This window comes from Lactuca saligna, chromosome 2 (genome assembly GCF_052625555.1).
Source record: "Lactuca saligna cultivar CGN05327 chromosome 2, ASM5262555v1, whole genome shotgun sequence".
NCBI classification, from domain to species: Eukaryota; Viridiplantae; Streptophyta; class Magnoliopsida; order Asterales; family Asteraceae; genus Lactuca; species Lactuca saligna.
In genome coordinates, this window is record NC_136418.1 from 106,834,060 (window position 1) to 106,856,160 (window position 22,101).

Consider the following 22,101-nt stretch of genomic DNA (forward strand, 5'->3'; position numbering starts at 1 on the left):
CCATTCAGACCAAAACCCTAATCCTTCACCGCACTCGATTAGAAACTTACAAACGGGCAAACCCCACCCCGAATTGTCGAGTCAACTAAGGGAATCGATGAGTTCCTTCATTCCCTTTCGTGTTCAACCCTTTCCAGTGGGATCTAAGGTCCCAAACTTTAGATCCAGCCTCCCCTAGTGTAGATACCACGTAAAGTTGCCAACTTTACGTGCATGCAAGACCCTCCAAGGCTATATCATCAAAACTACGCTTCCTACAAGGTTTTGGTGCATGGAAGGGGGCTAAGCTAGATAAAGTGAGCAACTTTATGCCATTGGGGACCTAGAGAGGTCCATATTTGGAACCATATCCTTGTAATAAGTCCAGATTTGAGTTTGACTCCAACTTGCTCCAAAATGGCCATTTAATTCCAAGAAAATGGATCTAAGAAACTAGAGATCAAGGTCACAACTTTATACCTTAAGATGATGGCCAATACGAAGTAGATGTTGGATCTACTGTTCCTCTCCTTGCTCCTTCCTCTTCAAGCTCTAAAATCCTTCACAAAGGCACAAGTTTCACTCTCTAAGGCTTACACACTTTCAAGGAAGCTCAACTAGTCATCTAGGGTTTCTTTTTGGGTTGCAAGGATGATGAGGGAGGCTACAAATGAGCCATAAGCCCTTTAAATAGGGTGGTAACCCCTGAAAATTAGGGTTTCTTTCTACAACGCCTACTCGACGAGTCGAGGACTTCCAACTCGTCGAGTAGCATCCAAATACCATGTCCTTATAATAGTCTCTAGTTGACGAGTTAGAGGACTCAACTCGCCAATTCTATGCACAAAATCCCTAAAAATTAAATAAATTGATTAATACCTGGAACAAGTGTTACATTATATATGCCAGCGTATTATGTTTATGTACACATGCTTGTTTGATTGGAGGTTGGGTTGATGCAATCCTGCTTTGTGCTAAAGGGTAACATACCCAGGGCGGTCCGGATAGACTACAAACCCAGGAGGGTATGCTAGCTAGACCGAAGGACCGACGAGCTGTCTGGATAGGCTAAAGGCCTTGAGAGGTGGTCTAGACGTGTCAAAGGCTTGGAGAGTGGTCTAGATAGACTGAAGGCCTGCGAGGCAGTCGGGTTAGGCCGAAGGCTCATTATGCATGTTGTTTTGTATTTGTTATATGATATGGTTATATTTGTATGGCGTTGGTATTTTGGGGAAACTCACAAAGCTTCGCTCTTACAGTTGTTGATTATGTTTCAGGTACTTCTGATGATCGCTGGAAGGTGAAGGCGTGATCGTGCACCTCCTTATATTTTCATGATTTGATTATGAGGATACTCTGATCCTTAAACTATTTTGAAAACAAATTGTAATCACTTAATGGTTTTAAATGTTTTAAAAAGTTTTAAATTGACTTGAATTTTATGGGTGTTACAAGAGCCGTTGCCTCACTTCGATTTCTTTTTTAATCACTGGAACTTACAAGTTACCCTCATTAATTTCAGAAATGTAGGCTTAGAGACAATCTGAATTTAGACACAATCGACTTTTGATAATCTATGTAAGTTCTAGCCTATTATAGTCTCTTTCTTTTTTGAAATTCTCAAAAATCTGATTAGAGGTTTTTAAAAATCAACCTGAATTTGATTTTGAACTTCATTTGCTTTATTTTTTTTAAATCTATTTAGAAATCCCATTTTAATTGATTTTAGTTTGTTTTAATCTCTTTTAACAGTCAACTTGAAAAGTGAAATCGATTTCTATTTTAATTTGTTTTTGAATGTATTGAGATTAATTTTTGTTTTCTCTATACTTCAAGAATAAGGATTTACTGCTTTATTTGGCCATTTTACAACTACTAAGAGCATCAACTAGTCAGCCTTAGAGGTTTTTTACAATCAACACCACAATCCGCACTATAACAATATATTTTGTTTGTTTATTTCTTAGTTGTGATGAGAGAGTTATATAAAAATGTCAAAGTTATTAGGTTTCAAGTTTCTCAAATAAGGGATGTTTTAATAAAATTATGTTTATTATGTGATGATATAACTATAAAAGTGAAAAAGAAAGTTTAGTTGATGCTATTGAAATGACCAAATTCTATTTGGTATGGTAATTTGGTATGATATATCATATTTTATTGAAAAATATAATGACATTTAATTTTTTTTTTATAGAAATGAAGGTTAATACCAAGACTATTGCATTTGATATGAATGTTGAACGTATTTTTCCATAAAAATGCCAAATTATTAGAAAAAAATAACGTGATGAAACTAATAATGAAAATGAAGTACAATCACCCGAAGAATCATCTAGAATTACTTCTTACTTGATTGTAAGGTTTTTACCTACATTATTTAGATTTTCTTTACTATGTTTATGTATTAGGGTGTAGAGCATGTTTTGGCATTTTATTTTGTTGTTTTTGCATTAATAATTTTTAGGTTGTTTGGCTTTTGGGGTTTGTCCTTAAGCCTTTTATTTTCCATAGGTGGTAGGTGGATAGTCTCCAGCTTAAAATTATATTATTTTAATTAATAAAATTTCATGAAGATGATGCCCTCTTTTACAACAACAAAAAAAAGTTATAAAGGTCCCATTTTTTTACTTTGCCCTGGACCTCAAATTGTCTTTACCCGACCTTGCCCTTCCCAACCGAAAAGAAACAATCCACAAAGTTTTATATCAAAGGGTAAATTTAAACTATAATTTGTTTTCATTGGTGTAGTGTATTTAACTATTTCGTAAGGCCATTCATTGTCTGTCACAACCTTGTAACACCGGGAGCTATAATAACTCGTTTTTGACTAAAATTTTATTTAGTTTAAGGTTGAATGTTAAATGTAAAGATAACAAATTATTTATTTGAAGGTTGAATATTGATGTAAAGATAACATTTACATAACCTCCGTTTTATATGCATTGACAATTTCAGAGGGTGCAAGTTAATCTTGTCTTGTCATTGAAAATCCTAACTCCACGATATGACAAAATAATGGAAAAAAACAATTTCGCAATGAGGTTTGCACGGAATCCATAATTTCGTAATGGGATCCATTTCATCAGTATCATACTACAAAACCCAAAATGAATTATGAAACAACATTATCTTTTGCAAAACATGAATATCGCAATGATCCTATAAATTTGGATCGACAAAACTGGAAGATTTGTGACTATATTAAAAAAATAAAATAAAAAAATATGCTATCTTGTGAAAACCATAAACAATATTTGCTAACCTTTTAAATATTCATATAGTGAATTAAACATGTCATCTAACCGAACTCAACCCATCCTATTTTATAAGCCCTTATTATTATTATTATTATTATTATTATTATTATTATTATTATGAATGTTTCAATCATAATTAATATAAGATTATTACTTGATTGCTTTGTTCGTTCGATATCAACTCTATGTAGGTCGTATAAAGCACAACATAATTAATAAAGTATTTATAATAAAAAAAGGGATATTTCTTATATGTGTGTGTTTGTGTATGCCTATGTTTGTTAGTTTGGATATTTAATGATGGGGTGGAGGTGGGGCCTGGAATCAAAATACCATGTCGTAGTTTGGCTTAAAGACAGAAAAAGTGTCCCAAGTAACCCGTGAGCAGATTTTGGATCTTCTTAAATCACCATCCTAATTATTGCATTCTTTTCCGTGTTTCTTGACTGTCAGTAAAAATTTAACGAATCATTATATTTCATTTTTGAATAATAATAACAATAATAATAAGAGTGTGTTTAGATAGAAAAAAAAAATGCTTATTGTTTATTTCTACTGCAATAAATTAAATTTAAGTGTTTGGATAGAAATCCTTAAAAATCAGATTATTGTGGTAGGAATAAACTAAATAAACTGATTTTAATAAACATTTTTCCTCTTGCTTATTGCTTATTGTTTATTCTCATTACAAACATTTTTGTAAAAACTGCTTATTTCTACCGCAATAATATATTTGAAATTAATGTTAGTTTAATTAACCCTATATGATATTTATCAGTTTTTTTTAACCGACACATTTTATTAAACCAACTTGGCAAGATGCCAAGCCAGGAACAACAATTACAAGGAAAAAATTAATTAACATGGAGTATGCTATGTGTCTTTAGATTCGGTTGAGTCGATTGATCATATTTTTGCATGATGTTCGCATTTGATAGACTTATGTGGTTGCATTTTGATTAGGGTGTGTGTGGGTGGGTGGGTGGGTGGGGGGGGGGGGGGGGGAGATGGGGTTTTGTGCAAATCCCTACTTCTATCACGGTTTAGTCCTTAGTTATCTTAGAAAATTCAGTTCAGCAAGGCCAATTTGCAGAAGGCCTATAGAAGGCGTTTGATGCAGTGGTGATCTGCGTTTTGGTGGTTATGCAATTTTCATTATTTTTGGGACAAATATTTCTAAAAAATCTATTATTTTTTATGATGTGGTCGATAAAATGTTTTTTTGGATTTCTAAAAGATGAAGAAAAACTAAGTTGTGTGTCTCTTGGTTACAAAAAATCAGCCTTACCTTGTATTTTTTTTGTAATAAGTGTTTTCTAGGATTGTACTACTTTTTTGTATATATAATTTTGTTGTTTAAAAGAAAATTAATTCACACGATATTTGAAAAGAAAGTTGTTTTCTAGTATATTATAAAAATAACCATATTATTTCAATACCGTTAGCTTATAGACTTATCTTTTCGGACAAATGCAAAATACTTCGTTACATTTTATAAATTTCCAGTTGTGAAATTTCATAATGTTGCAAAATATTAAACATTTATGCTATAAAAGAATGTAATGATTGATAATTAATAGACAAAAATTCAAGTTAATGTTACCACTTCTATCAATGTTCAATCCTTAGTTACCTGGGCAAATTCGTCTCGGTTTGCAAGAGACGAACGGAAGGCGTTTGATGCAGTGGTTATCTGCGTTCTGGTGTGTATGAAATTTTCATAGTTCCATTATTTTTGGGATAACTATATCTAGAAAATACATTACTTATTATTATATGGTAGATGATTTTTTGGATTTCTAAAAGGCGTAGAAAAACTAAGTTGTTGCGGGTCTCTTGGTTACAACAGCATTGACTTGTATTTTTTTGGTAATAAGTGTTTTCTGTGACCTTACTAGTCTTTTTTTTTTAATAAAATTATGTCATTTAAAAAAAACTAATTAACGTGACATTTGAAAAAAGAAAATTGTTCTCTAGTATATTATAAAAATAATGACATTATTTCAATATTGATAGCATATAGACTTATCTCTTTTCGTTTCGGATAGATGCAAAATATTTTGTTACATTTCGTAAAATTTCGGTTGTTAAATATCATAGTGTTGCAAAATATTAAGCATTTCCGCTATAAAAGTAGGTAATGATTCATAGTTAATATTACATCGACAAAAATTCAAGTTAATATTACATCAATTTCTTTTATATAACTTGTTTTTTTTTCTAAATGTCTGCTAGATCATACAAGAGTCAAATATAAGAAAGTTGGAAGTGTAAACTAATAACAGAGACAAAAATATGGTTAGTTATTATTGCAAAAAAAAAAGTTAAAATATAAAAATGTAAAATAAGATAATAAATAGGAAAAAGGTATTGAAAAAAAAAAGTTAAATATAAAAAATGTAAAATAAGAAAAAAAGTTTCAATGTATTGCACACTTGTCCGTTCAGTCTTAACTTATTTTCATGTTTTTTGGGGCATAGCAGAAGTGCTTTTGTTTTAGTCATCGTAACATATTTTAGCCGGTTTAAATTGACACATCATCAGATAAAAGTCACATCGGTGTCATTACTATTCATGGAGATAGCTTCATTTATCAATTCACGGAGCATATCAAATATGTCTTTCGACTTCAAATTACAAATAGAAATCACACCATGGCTATAGAAATCCTTCAAAGAATACCAAGTTGACTAAGCAATTTTCATTCCAACATCTTCTCCTCTTTGAATCAACCCAATCAACACAAATAACAAACATCCCTTCTTCCAAGTCACTCCATAACATGGTAATAGCAGGTGTAAGTGACGTTGCTGCTAACATTTACATCAAACGACGTCGTCAATGTTATAATTAGTCGTTTAACTATTTGAGTGTTTTAGTTATTATAATATTTTTAAGCTACTAGACTTGTTTAAAATTTTCATTTTAGTCACTCTACTTTTTTATTATCATTTATAAAAAAACTACTACTTTATTTCTTTTTATCCCAAACTAATTTTGTTACATCAATTATTTTAGAGTAAATTATACAAATGGTCCATTAGATTTAGCATAGGTTGCACATTTAGTCATAAATATATTTTTTTAGTTCAGATAGTCTGCATGGCTTTTAAAAGACTATTTTGCCCTCCTCCACCTCATCATATTTATCGCTCGAACAAAAATTCATAGTCACCGTTGATAATTAGTTTCACTTTCTTTTGCTCGTACTAGCATTCTTTTTGGTCCAACTTATTCACATTTTCAATTGTTTCGTACAAAAAAGAGCCCTTGTGGTGGCGATCCTCCTAATTCGAGCTCCTGGAAAAAAGGTAGCCAGGGCAGTAATATGTATACATTTCCTTAGGATGCTAACATGTAAATACATCATGGCAAAAATAGCCACCTCAATAGGTTAATGAGATATCATTAGTTACAATAACTAAAATAGAATTTTTAAGTAAATCAAATGATAATTTAAACAAAATATAATGACTAAAACAAAACATCAAGAAAGATTCAATAACTAATTATAATATTGATGACAATGTTCCATGTTGATATCAACAACCATGTCACTTATTACTTGTTAGAGTAACTAGAATGAAAAAAAAATAAAGGGAAAATGACTTTTCTATAACATCCCGATGTGAGGTACTTCTAAATTTAACTTCTTTAATTCTTTCATATTGTATTTGGTACCAAAGTTTAAGAAGTGGATGCAAAAAGGACCTTAATGGCATTATTGTAAATTAAGGCCTTCGGAGTATGCCATGCGTACATGGTATACGTTGGGCGTACTTCCTAAATGAGGAAACCCTAACTTTTAGGGTTTGCCTAGTATTTAAGCATCCTTATGGCCACATTTCCCTTCACCTTATCAGCCTTCAGCCTCTCATTCGTGCTTGTAACACTAGTGCACCTTGAGAAGCCATTTCTAGCCTAAAAGAGTGTGTTTGTGTGCTTAGAAGAAGAAGGAAGGAAGCCACACTCATCTTGGAAGAGTTAAGCACTTTGGATCTTCAACTTATTCTTCATTTGCAACGTTTCTAAGGTATAAAACTTGCAACTTTATCTTTCAATCATGTAGATCTAGAAATGGGTGTTTTAATGATGCTTTTTGGTCCTAAATGCCTTATCTTGAGCATGGCATGTTTTTGACAACTTTAGTTGTCCTTTCAGACCCTAGAAGGGATCCTAAGTCATAAAAATGAAGTCTCAATGGTTAGTTTTGCTCCACGCATCTCGTAGAAGGTCTTAATGGATTAAGACCTTGAGTTAAACACTTAATGGGCATGTAAAGTAATAAAGTTGGAAACTTTATAACTCTAGAGTGTATTTTATCCCTGTATCTGAGATATGGATGTAAGTGCTTAAGCCATTAAGCACTTAATGAGTTTTGATGTTTGCGAGAGTATGCACTTCATATGAGGTCAACCACCCCGATGGTGGTCAACAAGCGAGGTTCGAGTACGCTCATCGTAACACCGAAGTACGCCCCAAGTACTTACACTGGATTAATCCAGTTGAGTTGACTCACCTGGGTTGACTCTGTTGACTTAGTGGGTTTTACCAGTCGACTTTGACTTTGACCAAGTTTGACTTTGAGGGTATTTTGGGATTTTGATGGAAATCGGTCTTTTGGTGGGAATAGGTGTCGGTTAGAGAGATGAGATTCAGAGTCGGGACCTCATCAGCTTTTATTCAGTTTGTGAAGTGAGTCTTCTGATAGGTTTTGAGCATTCCAAAACTCCTAAGGTGTTCATGCAACCCTAAATACCTTGGATCTATGTTTTCTCTATTATACATACAAACTTTCATTTTCCAAGGTATTACCCTAACTAGCATACAAAACTTTGATACATGGGTAATAAAACAAGTTAGATAACATACCTTTTGTTGTAGCTTGTTGTTTGGAGCTTTAAGAGCCTAGTACCAATAGTATGAATGCCTCAAGTGGAATCAAAAATCACAACTAACACTTGGAAACTTGGAAGAGGACTCTCTAGCTCACAAAAATCGGCCTCACTCTTGTAAAGATTCTAGGTGCCAATTTCTTGAACCAAAGGGCTTCTTATATAGTGTGGTTACATTAGGGTTACGCCATGTAAACCCTCATGTGCATGACTTTCCACATTCTTCATGATCCATGGGTTTTAACCTCCATGAAGTATCCATGGGACACCACATGGGTTAAGCCCAACATAAGGAATCATGGATCATTGGCACACATTATAAGAACGAATGATTTACAAAATCAATAATTACATATTTTATTAGTCTCTTTTGATCACAAAATTAAATCCAAATTAATTCTTGATCAATACTAATTAAATAATATGATTCCATACTAATATATTATAACTTATAATATATTAATAAATCATAAATATCCTCTTCACAAAAGTCCAAATTGTTTTGGTGAAGTGCAACCTAAATGGACCATGCTAAATCGGGTCAAGTACATACCAAATATAGTTATGGACTTAGACACCTTATCCAACAGTCTCCCACTTGGATAAGTCTAATAAGTATAGTTGCAAGTACGACTTCAAGAACTGACCAGCAATCGTAGCTCTTAAAACTTTGTAGAACTAGAACGCGCCATTTTAGACAAGTGATCATATAATCCTCTGTTCTGAAGATATTAACCAAATAAATACATTGAACAACGTCATACTTATTGTCCAATAGTTTGTTTCTCGATTTCTGATTTGTTTGACATAGAACTTAATCGAACACATCAATTGAGTTCTGACCGGGCCTGACATGTCAACCAAAACAAAATCATCGAGGGGCCAAAGATATCACTTTTAATCCTCTAAGGACTAAAAGGAACAAATAAACTTCGACTCATATGCTTGTACTAATTATTCACCAAATCATACACAACAGTACGTTTTATAACATCAAGTTACTAATGCGTTTTCATACTATCAATGCACAACCAACTCACAGTCAACAACTCATATCTCTTGGTTTGAAGACTTACATGATATTATCATCTCACGATCACTCGAGATAAATTCCATGAAGTGATTCAAGTGAGCGTGGGTTTAATCTAATACTCAAAACTTATGAGCACTCATGAATGTCATAGCAATGTCTAACTATTTCAGACAATCTACAAGCCAAATTCATTACATTCTTAATTCAATACCTACTTCCAAAGTATGATTGACTGTGGACAGTTTGAATAATCCTATTATTCTGGAAGTCAAAACATGCGAAATTAAAACAATAGTAAATAATTGACACAAGATAGTAACTTTACTCATAAATAAACAACAAATTTTATTTAATTATCAAATATCAATTACATTTTGTCTATTACAAGTTTCAGGATTAACTATCTAATTGCCACACCCCCGAACCGTCAGAAATAACGGCGGAAACGTCCGGGGGCGGGTGATGTCATGCGTAGTATCACCACAATCGTATCATAGCAATCAAAATAAATGCAACCATTACATACAATATGAATATTTACATCTGTTTGAAAACATAGTTTGTATACATCAGTATAAACAAAAGATAAAGACGTGACTCCAAAATGCTCCGTCTTCTCCAAAAGTTGTCAAGAGTACCTGTCTATTGTTGCCCTGAGAATACAAGTAGTTTGAAAGAGTATCAACATAAAGCTGGTGAGTTCATAAGTATTTAGTTCTAGTGAAAAATGTTTCTTTGATCCTTTGAAAAGTGTTCCTCAAGAAAATCCTATATTTTCTGATGGAAGGTATTTGATTATCCATTAGTTATTTGTTAAACAGTCCGTTTATGAAATGTTGAGTTATCCCAGGAAAATCCTATATTTTCCCTAAAAGTTGCTAGTTGGTTATATGTTCTTGTCTGAGGTGTACAAATATCTACCATACTTGTATCGTTAGACGTAGTTTTCTTGAAAAACCCTGTTTGTTCCCTGTGCGGTGTATTAGCCTTATTACATAAATAAAACTAATAAATACGTGGTGACGTAATTCCTAAGGGTACTATTAATACCCTCTAGTAATCAAATCGGTTATTACTTTGAGGTTAGTTCACTTGTTTCATTATTACAAAAGTAAATTATCGTTTTATAGGTTGCGAGTGTTATAATCGTACTTAGACTTGATATGGCACGTAACAAGGCCAATATCTTTTTATGACTTTGTCACCAATGGACTTGTCGGTCCAACTGTAGCTAGCAGTAAGGTGCGTGATAGTCGGTCCTGTATAGATCTATACACAACAATCACGTTCTCCCTCCAAGAGATTCTGGTTACAAGTGCTAATCCTCCACCCTGATTCCGTGGGGGTGTTACTAAGGATGTGTCTCCAACTTTAGACTAACAACTTACAAGTAATAATACTGAAAATCCTGTTTATGATCTATATGAATCCTTTATAAAATAACACATTTTACGATATGATTCACGAGTTCATTGCTTTAGTTTTGAAAACTGTTTCTACGAGTTGATTTCTTAATCGTTTGGTAAAACTGTTTTCTATGTTAAAAGCATTATGAACATAAAATAATATACTTTGAGCACAAGTTTCCTTGTACTTTTGCTTGTATTCCCCCTTGAAAACATGGAAAAACTCGGAAAAAGCGTAGGGGTATGAACTCACTGTTTAACGTAGGATCTGAATGTACAATTGGTGTGAGTGTTGAGTGTCAACTGACATTTCGTATGCAAGTGGATCCTATTAACATATAGTAACACATATATGTATTAGATTAAGGTATTCCATGACTAAACATGACAGGAAACCTCTCTAAGGAGATGGAAATGCTTGAACTAAGTGTCGGAACCATAAATGATCGAACGAGGGAGGTGTATGGCCACCCTATGGGTGTGTACGGCCATAGGTGTACGAGCCATGAGTGTACGACCGTACACTCATGATGGGAAGTGTTATTCAGGCGTTTCCAATGTTCTACAAGCATCCAAGGAGTGTTCTAGGCCCCATACTTAGTGGTTTTTGCAAGTTTAAGGCCAAAAAAAGAGCATTAAAGTGGGTGTAAGGCCATAAGAGTGTGTGTGGCCGTACATAGGAGTGTGCAACCATATAGAGTGTATGTGTGGCCGTACATAGGAGTGTGCGGCCGTACAGGGTGTGTGTGCGGCCGTACACTCTTCATTTAAGCCCAAAATGTCGATTTTCAGGTGATTCAAGGTTAATACCAAGTCCAAGCTACTAGATGAGGGGCAAACTCTCACTTTGGAGCGTCTTTTAGGTGTGTACGACCACCTGATGAAGGTGGTCGACCGTACACCTTCAAAGGATGAAGAACATGATGAATTAAGGGTTAGATCAAGATATCTTACAAGTATATCAAGCTAGATGATAGAATACTCTCGTCTTTTGAAGCCTTTGGAGTGTTCTTGGATGAGGGTTCTAGACAAAGAAAGTAGAGTGCAGCCAAAGAGGGAAAAGAGTGAATGAAGGGGTCTCCCCTATTTATAGAGGTGAGTGTGCGGCTGGGGGCGGGGGGCGTAGGGGGTGGGTGTGCGGCCGCACACCCGTGTATACGGCTGTACACACCTCCCAAGAGGGTGTATGGCCCGGTTTTGTCCCTATACGACTTGTTGACTCATTCCTAATCTTATTCCCGGGTGTACTCAAGCTTAGAACACTTAAACGACGTTAAAAGGTAACAGAATCGAGTTTAATATTGATAGAATTGACCTATCTTTACAGAATAAAAGTTTCGGGTTGTCACAATAATCATAAAAAATAATATTGTCTTTCAGCCCGATGCGCCTCGCATGCTGCAAATGCTTAACCCTATTCAGTCCCTTCATGAGGGGATCTGCTTGGTTTTCTTCTAACGCTACCCTCTTTGCTACTAGGACTCCTTGTTCTATCTTGTGTCTTATGAAGTGATACTTTCTATCAATGTGCCTGGATCTGCCATGATCACTTGGTTCCTTGGCTATGGCAACCGCACTGTCACTATCACAGAAAATCTCCATAGGCTCCTTTATAGCTGGTACAATTCCAAGGTCTCCAATGAAGTTCTTCAGCCATATCGCCTCCTTCGGCGCTTCACTTGCTGTTATGTACTCTGATTCGCATATTGAATCAGCTACAGTCTCCTGCTTGGAACTTTTCCAAGTAACTGCTCCTCTATTCAGAGTAAATACCCATCCCGACTGAGAGTGGAAACTATCTCTGTCGGTCTGAAAGCTAGCGTCATTATACCCTGTCACTCTCAAGTCATCACTCCTACCGAGGATAAGAACCCAGTCCTTAATCCTTTGCTAGTACTTGAGCATATTCATTACCGCAGTTCAGTGAGCCTTACCAGGGTTCCCCTGATATCTGTTAACCATGCTCAAAGCAAAGGCCACATCACGGAGAGTACAAGTCATAAGACACATGATCGAGCCAACTGCGGAAGCATATAGTAATCGACTCATCTCAGCTATCTCAACCTCTGTACTAACTCTGAGTCTTACTCACTTTGGCATTGCACTGGATCAGTAAAGCATTTTCAAGCAAGTAGCATCAAGTATAATTGAAAACAAGCCTAGGCTCTGATCCCACTAATGGGTTTTGAGCATTCTAACACCCCTAAGGTGTTAATGCAACCCTAAATACCTTGGATCTATGTTTTCTCTATTATACATGCAAACTTTCATTTTCCAAGGTATTACCCTAACTAGCATACAAAACTTTGATACATGGCTAATAAAACAAGTTAGATAACATACCTTTTGTTGTAGCTTGTTGCTTGGCGCTTTAAAAGCCTAACACCAATAGTGTGAATGCCTCAAGTGGAATCACAAATCACCACTAACACTTGGAAACTTGGAAGAGGACTCTCTAGCTCACAAAAATTGGCCTCACTCTTGTAAAGATTCTAGGTGCCAATTTCTTGAACCAAAGGGCTTCTTATATAGTGTGGTTACATTAGGGTTACACCATGTAAACCCTAATGTGCATGACTTTCCACATTCTTCATGATCCATGGGTTTTAACCTCCATGTAGTATCCATGGGTCACCACTTGGGATAATCCTAACATAAGGAATCATGGATCATTAGCCCACATTATAAGAATAAATGATTTACACAATCAATCTCTATATATTTAATTAGTCTCTTTTGATCAAAATTAATTTCAAATTAATTCTTGATTAATACGAATTAAATAATATGATTTCATATTAATATATTATAACTTATAATATATTAATAAATCATAAATATCCTCTTCACAAAAGTCCAAATTGTTCTGGAGAAGTGCAACCCAAATGGACCATGCAAAATCGGGTCAAGTACATACCAAATATAGTTATGGACTTTGACACCTTATCCAACATCTTCCTCACTGTACTTTTGGGTTGAAGGCACCAAGGCCGACCTACTGGATTGTAATCCTGGTTTATCGTATGTTGGTATGCTATAGTGATATGGTAGATCTGTATCCTGGTATATAGGATGATGTTATGCTTAGTGATCTGTAAGACCTGTCTGATTGTCTGTTAACTTGTTATATGTATACTTATATGTTATGTATATGTCGACATGGTTATATGTGGTTGGGTTGAGGTGGGCAATGTAGACTGAAGGACAAGAGACCCAGGACGTCCCGGATAGGCTGAAGACCTGAGAGGCGTACTAGTCAGGCTGAAGGCTGGAGAATATTCCAGATAGGTTGAAGGCCTGGTGAGGTGTACCAGTCGTGCTGAAGGTTCTGTGAGCGTACTAGATAGATTGTAGGTCAGTGGGGCGTTTTAGTCAGCCTGAAGGCTCTGTATGTATGCTGTCTGTATTATGCTTATGTTTATGTGTTGGTACATTGGGAGATCTCACTAAGCATTGGCTTACCTTTTTGGTTTATGTTTCAGGTACTTCTGATGACCGCGGGAAGGCTAAGGCTTGACCGTACACATCCTTATGTTTTAACTTATGATTTTGGGAGACTCTGCTTTGAACATGTTTTGAAAACTATGTTTTGTAAACAATTTGTGAAATTGGTTGGTTTTAAAAACTTAAAGTCCACACTTGTTTAAGTTCATTCAAAATTCAAAAAAGACTATCATTTAGGGGCGAAGCCCCTAAACGAATGGGGGCTCGAGGGCAGCGCCCCTGGGAGCGGGGTCTAGGGGGCAGCCCCTGGTGGGGTCCAAGGGGAAGAACCTGGTTTTTTATTTCATTTTGACCCTTATTAATAATCCGTTTTCAGTGAGAGTTTATGACTATTATAAATTGTCTTTTGACAGTTTGAGTAGTTTTTGGATAAAGAAAACTGCTTTTACAATTTTCAGACAAATGATGTATTTAAGCATTTTGGTCATAATTTTCTTGGTACAACTATAATCACGAAAATCATAACTTCATATTCTCTGTTCTTGAAAAACTCTTCTGAGTGTTATCCGATTAAAGATTGGAAGTACCACCAAAATACTTTAATCTGAAAGTGAACACACGATTCTCAGAATTTCCAAGCATTTTATTACCCCGAATTTCTAACATTAATACATGTTATCTCAATGAGACAATGATAACATATGAGCATATTTAACAAGTTAAATGATCAATTTATACAAAAAAAGTTATCTAAATGTGAACAATTTTCCTTTTTGAATTTCTTAAGACTTTTTATAATTCATTACAACATATTTAAAATATTTTTTTTCTTGTAGGTTTTTCTAATACAATGTTTTAAACTTCGATTATATATATATATATATATATATATATATATATATATATATATATATATATATATATATATATATATATATATATTAATTTCTATTTATAATTTCATATAATTTTTATATTACTGCTTTTAAATCAAGTATTTTCTAAATGTTTTAAACTTTTCTTTCAAGTTTTAACTTTTTTATTATACAACTTTTTTATAATTTTCATACAACTCTTTTTAAACTTCTTTTTTAAAACATCTCATAGATTTTGTATAACAACTTAATACTTTTTATAACATTTTAAAATACTTTTCTTAAATACAAATTTAGAATATTCTATAACAAAAATAAAAATGTATAAACTTCTAATTAAAAAGTATATAAAAAGTTGTGATAATCTTAACACATTTACATTATAACTTGTTTTTATTTTCTAGCGTAATACTTTTTTTTTTAATTTTTTTAAAAGATCCTACACATATTTTGTTATATATTTAATTTATTTAATTTTATTGTTAGATTCTATTTACTTTAGAAATATTGCATATGTTTAAAAAGAAAAGAAAAAAAATATAAGATGCTATATAAAATATTTTACAAAAGTAATAATATATTTATTAATTAAAAATAAATGCTTAGAATTTATCAATGATTAATTAATATTTATGATAATATGTTTTTTTTTTGTTAAAAATAAGTTAGTAGAAAATTGATTTGTCAAATCAAAATGCTATAATTGTGATAAATAATTAATCATTATGGATGCATTTAAATAATACTTAGAAAATAATACAAAAAAATATGTAAATTAAAATCTCTATTAAAAATGAAGAAAATTGAGTGTTCAGATGTTACTATTATCACCTTAGATAGCCGGTAAAACTATAATATTTGAACGCATATAACAAATTAAATAGTCAAATAATTTTTTTTTATCTAAACGTGAACAGTATAAATATGATTTCGTGGTAAGTCATTCTCCCAAAAATAAAGAATAATAAGGATTATTATGAAAACTTAATGTTTATGAAGCATTCTAGTTCCTATCTTATGAGATGAAGACAATTATTATGAAAACTTAATGTTTATAAAGCATTCTGGTTCTTATCTTATGAGATGAAGACAACTATTCCTATTCTTTTATCAATGTAAAACAAAGTATTACATATTTTAATAACTTTATTTTTAATCCATCATATTCTTTTTTATATTGTGATTGTTACTTGTAGTACTATTACACCATAGGTAAGGGGGAATGCATGTGATGAAGTAGGTCCACAACAATTTTTTATTCACCATTTGTCGATTGTCTCTTCATATCCTCACAGAATTCCCTCTAAAGAAACTTGCGTCAAACATTCTTTCACACATTTCCATCTTCATAATCAAATTCTTTAGGTAAAACCATATTTTTCCCATTTCAGAATGCCCTCAACATAGTTTCTAGAGAGATAAAGAGTTGATGATGGGTTTTCTTCAACTTTTCACCTTTGCATTCATCGTCTCAGTGGCTTCTTTCACCATTAATGCCGATGAATCCCTCAAGCTAAACGATGAAGTTTTGGGACTTATAGTCTTCAAATCATCTGTTACTGATCCATTATCACATCTATCCTCGTGGAACCAAGATGATGAAACACCATGTTCTTGGATGTTCGTTACATGCAACCCGGTCACTAGCAGGGTCACTGGACTCTCTCTCGACGGATTAAGTCTTTCCGGGAAGATTGGTAGAGGTCTCGAGAAGTTGCAGAATCTCAAGGTACTCTCACTTGCTAACAACAACTTCACAGGATACCTTAACCATGAACTATCACTCCTTCCCAACCTCGAACACCTTAATCTGAGTCGAAATGGCTTTTCCGATCGAATCCCCGGCTCTTTAATGAGCTCAGGCAGCATTAAGTTTCTTGATTTATCAGAAAACTCATTATCTGGACCAGTTCCTGAAGAGTTCTTCATAAACTGTTTATCACTCAGATCACTTTCCTTATCGGGAAATAACCTCGAAGGTCCCATTCCTACCTCACTTTCCAAATGTACAACACTAAATCATCTTGACCTTTCCAACAATCGTTTTTCGGGTAATTTAGACTTCAAACCAGGTATGTGGTCGTTGATCCGAATCAGAACGTTGGATCTTTCTCACAATTCGTTTTCGGGATCCATCCCTAATGGTGTATACGCTTTGCATGACCTGAAAGAGCTTTCTTTAGAAGGAAATCACTTCACAGGAGCTTTACCTTCTGATATTGGTTTATGTCCACACTTGAAGAAGCTAGATTTAAGCAATAATCTCTTCACGGAATCTGTTCCAGAATCTTTCCATCGTCTTTCTTCTCTTAATTATCTGAATCTAGCCAACAACATGTTATCTGGTGACTTCCCTCAATGGATTGGAAGCATGGGCAGCTTGGAATACCTGGATTTTTCCGGCAATGGTTTGACCGGAATCCTGCCGGAATCAATGGGTGATCACTTAAGTTCATTGAGTTATATAAGCGTTTCTGGTAATAGCTTAAGTGGGAGCATTCCATCGTCATTGGTTTCCTCAAGTAAACTATCGGTTATTCGTTTAAGAGGGAATAAGTTCAATGGTAGCATCCCCGATGCTTTATTTGAACTGGGGTTGGACCAAATTGACTTTTCCAGGAACGAACTTACTGGTTCGATCCCTCAAGGTTCAAGAAAGCTTTTTGAAAATCTTGAATCTCTAGATCTATCTGGAAACAGACTCACCGGCGATATTCCAGCTGAAATAGGACTTAACTCAAAGTTACGATACTTGAACTTGTCATGGAATAATTTTGAGACGAAAATACCCCCAGAGTTAGGGTACTTCCAAAATCTAACTGTGTTAGATCTCCGATATGGCTCCTTTCAGGGTTCAATCCCTAGCGACATTTGTGACTCAGGCAGTCTTGGAATTCTTCAGCTAGATGGAAACTCTTTCACTGGTTCAATACCTGATGAGATTGGAAACTGTACATCCCTTTACTTGCTGTAAGTCTACTTCACATATCTAACCTTGAAATCAAGATTTTCTTCGCATCTACAGGGGCAATTTTGTAATTTCACATGTGGTTTTTATTATGCAGGAGTATGTCTCACAACAGCTTGACTGGTTCGATTCCAGGATCAATGTCGCAACTGAAAAAACTCAAGATTTTGAAGCTGGAATACAACCAACTGAGTGGTGAGATACCACAAGAGCTAGGTGAGCTCGAAAACCTTTTGGCAGTAAATATATCTTACAACAGGCTTCAAGGAAGACTTCCTACTGGGGGTATATTTCAAAGCTTAGAGCAAAGTTCTCTCGAGGGTAATCTAGGTATATGCTCACCATTGTTGAAAGGACCATGTAAAATGAATGTGCCAAAGCCACTGGTTCTTAATCCATTTGCATATGGGAATCAAATGGGAAGACATAGAGGAGAAGAAAGTGACGAATCTTCAAAAAGTTCCGGAAACCATCGATTTCTGAGCGTTTCAGCCATCATTGCGATATTAGCAGCTGTGGTGATCTCCATTGGAGTTCTAATCATTAGCTTACTCAATATCTCAGCTAGACGACGTCTTGCTTTCGTTGATAATGCACTCGAGAGCTGTTCAAGCTCTTCCCGCTCAGGAGCAAGTTTGTCAATGGGGAAGCTTGTTTGGTTTGATTCAAAAGCAGGTCCTGATTGGGGTGTGAATCCAGAATCTTTTTTGATGAAGGCGGCTGAGATCGGTGGAGGAGTATTCGGAACTGTCTACAAATATGTAGAAGATGGTCGCAACAATCTTGCAATAAAAAATCTTGTGGTGTCAAACATGATCCAGTATCCTGAAGATTTCGATAGAGAGGTTAGGGTTTTAGCCAAAGTGAGACACCCGAATCTTGTTTCGCTAAAAGGGTACTATTGGACACCAAAATTGCAGCTTTTAGTGACTGATTACGTCCCAAATGGTAGCTTACAAACCAGACTCCATGAAAGACCACCTTCAAGTCCACCTCTTTCATGGCAGAGCCGATTCAAGATCCTTCTAGGATCAGCAAAAGGACTCGCTCACTTGCACCATTCTTTTTCTCCACCAATCGTGCACTACAACATTAAGCCCAGCAACATTCTCCTTGATGACAATTTGAATGCGAAGATTTCAGACTTCGGATTGACGAGGCTTCTATCAAAGCTAGACAAGCATGTGATGAACAACCGGTTTCAAAGCGCGTTAGGTTACGTGGCTCCAGAACTTGCTTGCCAAAGCTTACGGGTGAATGAGAAATGCGATGTTTATGGGTACGGGGTTTTGATTCTGGAACTTATGACAGGGAGACGACCGATTGAGTATGGGGAAGACAATGTGTTGATACTTAATGAACAAGTGAAAGTTATGCTGGAAGAAGGGAATGTATTGGATTGTGTTGATGAGAGCATGGGAGAGTATCCGGAAGAAGAAGTGTTACCGGTGCTTAAACTGGCATTGGTATGCACTTCTCAGATACCTTCGAGCAGGCCATCAATGGCGGAAGTTGTTCAGATATTACAAGTCATCAAGACACCAATTCCTCAAAGGATGGAACCATTCTAGGACTGTAATTTGTTTTGTTTTTTTTTTTTTTTGTTTTTTTTTTTTTTTATTTTTATTTTTTTTTAACGTTGGTAACATGTTATTCGTTTTGTGATTTGATATTTCTGGCTATTTTATGGATGATCAAACCTTTCATTTCATCCATTTATCTAAAATTTCGCATACTTGAGATAAGGTTAAAAAAGACCAACTGGCCAATATATGTCATGTCACATCTTAGAACCATAATATACAAAGGACACAACTTTTTTAGTAAATATTTTAAGTAATGATATTTTTAGTTAGGGATAATGATTTAGGAGGGTAATAAAGTTTTCAGTTTTTCCGTATTATGTCACTAAAGTTTTTTTAAGTCATTAACCCTAATTTTAAAGACATTAAGAATATATGACCATCAATAGTAAACTACTTCGTTTAGAACTCGCGTTGTCCCATATAACATGCTACTCCTCTATATGACGAAGCTCTTCATCTATAGTCGTCCCTTTGGGGACACCCAATAAAACTGGAACGATACAAAGAAGATTAGCATGGCCCCTGCGTAAGGATGACACACACAAATCGAGAAATGGTCCAATTTTTTTTAACCCTTTCGTCATCTTCTCTGGAACCCTAATTCCCTTTTCAAATGCTAATAGAGTTCAATTGCAATTCTTACGTTTCAGTAGTTCATCTACTGAAGTCATGATCAGACAACATGTGGATTTTATGGTCAGATTGATCTTCTTGTTGATATCTTCAATCATTTGTGGCAAGTAAGGGTGATCTTTTTTCTATAAAGTCTCCTTTAAGTTTTTTACTTTTCCTATCATTAAGTTTCATGCTTTATAAACTTCCGTTTATGTGTTGTATATAATATGTATGTATTTGTTTATGTGCTGATTTTTTTATTCATTTTGCAACTTCAGTTTCTTAGTTCATGTTGTGGTTTTGCTTTTCATAAAATAATTGATAATAGACATCCTCTGCAAGTCCCTGTTGGTTTTACATTTCCATTCGTTATCAAATGTAGATATTGATGGAGTTATCAAAGTGAGATTGTTTTTGTACATATGGATGTGTTCATGTAAACATTTAAACGATAAAAAAGAAGTTATTGATAAAATGTTGCATATTTATGTAATGAAGATCATCAATCATACGAGTTTTTGGACTTAGAAGTTCTGAAAGGGTTGTGAGATAAGTTTAAATGGAAGCAACTATTTTCAAGTCAAACAAATAAGTCATATTGATTAGTAAGCATGTTTTCTAAATAATTAGGGTTAATGACTTAGGAGGTTAATAAGGTTTCCAGTTTGTCCGTATTAGGTCACTAAGTTTTTTTTTTTTTTTTTTTTTTTTTTTTTTTTTTTGTTTTTTTTTTGTTTTGCGTATTAGACCAATATGGTTGTTATTACCGTTTAGTAATAGTCCGGCTACCGATTAAAACCGGTAAAATGACTATTTCTAAACGATAATAACAACCATATTGATCTATTAAGCACAAAAAAAACCTTAGTGACCTAATACGGACAAACTGGAAACCTTATTATCCTCCCAAGTCATTATCCCTTTTAGTTATTGTTACCTTTTGCTGTAAGTTTGGACTGGGAATTGAAATATTTTACCAAAAAACTAGTTTCTAATTAAATTTGCTCACAAAACTTTGTTTGTAGAATCAACTTTAGTTTACTAAACATTAATTATAATTCTTATAGCTCCAAGCCGCAAGAAATAGGAATAAAATGATATGGTGATGCCAACTAAATGCATAAGATACAAATAACATAACATTAAAAGACTTGAAATGCTCAATTTCATTTATAATGGATTATTTTTTAGGCAAGATATATAATAGCGGGTAAAAAGTTGGCATTTAATGAGGTTAACGTCTCTAGTCGTGATCTTGTTATGATCTGGATCATTTTTCGCTTATGGGATCTTAGCAATGCAAGATCTTAAGTTTAAGATCGGAATCCTAACAACTATAATGTAAGTTTTGATTTTGTAATAAATATAAAAAAGAATTGTTTTTTGTAATTATAACATTTATTTGCGGCTTTCAAAATGTTTTTGGTCTTCTATATTATGTAAAGTTAATTTATTTTTTACAAGTTTTTACAATTGATTAAAATATTTATGGTAGTAAAATTACGAGCCTTTTCCCTCTATGCTTGTCTCTATCGCCATCTTTTTCTCCGACCCATGTATTTATCTCCATCTTCATCTCCACTCCATAAGGAAATCCAGTAAAGAAGAAATCTAATGTAATCCCCCCTCTCAGGCCACAGTCCTTAAATATCACTAAAAACATAATGATACCAACAAAAACTCTACCTAAAACTTATTGGACAAAAACTATTAGCAATATGATGTGCATAGATATACATATTAGTTTTAAATTTATAAATCTAACTAACTTATCTACTAATGCACGTATAGGCAGTGTACCTAATCAGTTTATAATATAGTAAATAAGTTGGGTATCGAATTCTGGGAATAAAATTTAGCTAATAAAATAAATACTAAAAATTAATGCACGTATAGACAGTGTATCTAATAAGTTTATAATATAGTAAATAAGTTGGGTGTCGAATACTGAGAATAAAATTTAGCTAATAAAATAATTACTAAAAATTAATCTAAAAACAATAACTAAAGGAAGATTTTTTTATCTGATATTGCAAGTTT

The 22,101-nt window shown here is 34.1% G+C and overlaps 1 protein-coding gene and 1 non-coding gene across 2 annotated transcripts; both read left to right on the forward strand.

Moving 5' to 3' along the window:
- The first annotated feature begins 16,183 nt into the window (after positions 1-16,183).
- On the forward strand, positions 16,184-19,571 carry LOC145031312 (probably inactive leucine-rich repeat receptor-like protein kinase At3g28040). Its single transcript, XM_078979835.1, has 2 exons — positions 16,184-17,862; positions 17,958-19,571. Exons 1-2 carry the CDS (start codon positions 16,322-16,324, stop codon positions 19,429-19,431), a joined length of 3,015 nt encoding a protein of 1,004 aa, XP_078835961.1. The 5' UTR covers positions 16,184-16,321; the 3' UTR covers positions 19,432-19,571.
- Positions 19,572-19,911: 340 nt separating this feature from the next.
- On the forward strand, positions 19,912-20,014 carry LOC145033088 (U6 spliceosomal RNA). The gene has a single exon (XR_013677331.1). It is a non-coding gene; the product is annotated as a U6 spliceosomal RNA (small nuclear RNA).
- Positions 20,015-22,101: the final 2,087 nt, after the last annotated feature.

Bases quoted from the DNA above. Each gene is read 5' to 3' on its own strand.
- LOC145031312 (XM_078979835.1), top strand. From the start codon at position 16,322: ATGATGGGTTTTCTTCAACTTTTCACCTTTGCATTCATCGTCTCAGTG. The intron at 17,863-17,957 runs GTAAGTCTACTT...TTTATTATGCAG, and splicing joins TGTACATCCCTTTACTTGCT to GAGTATGTCTCACAACAGCT.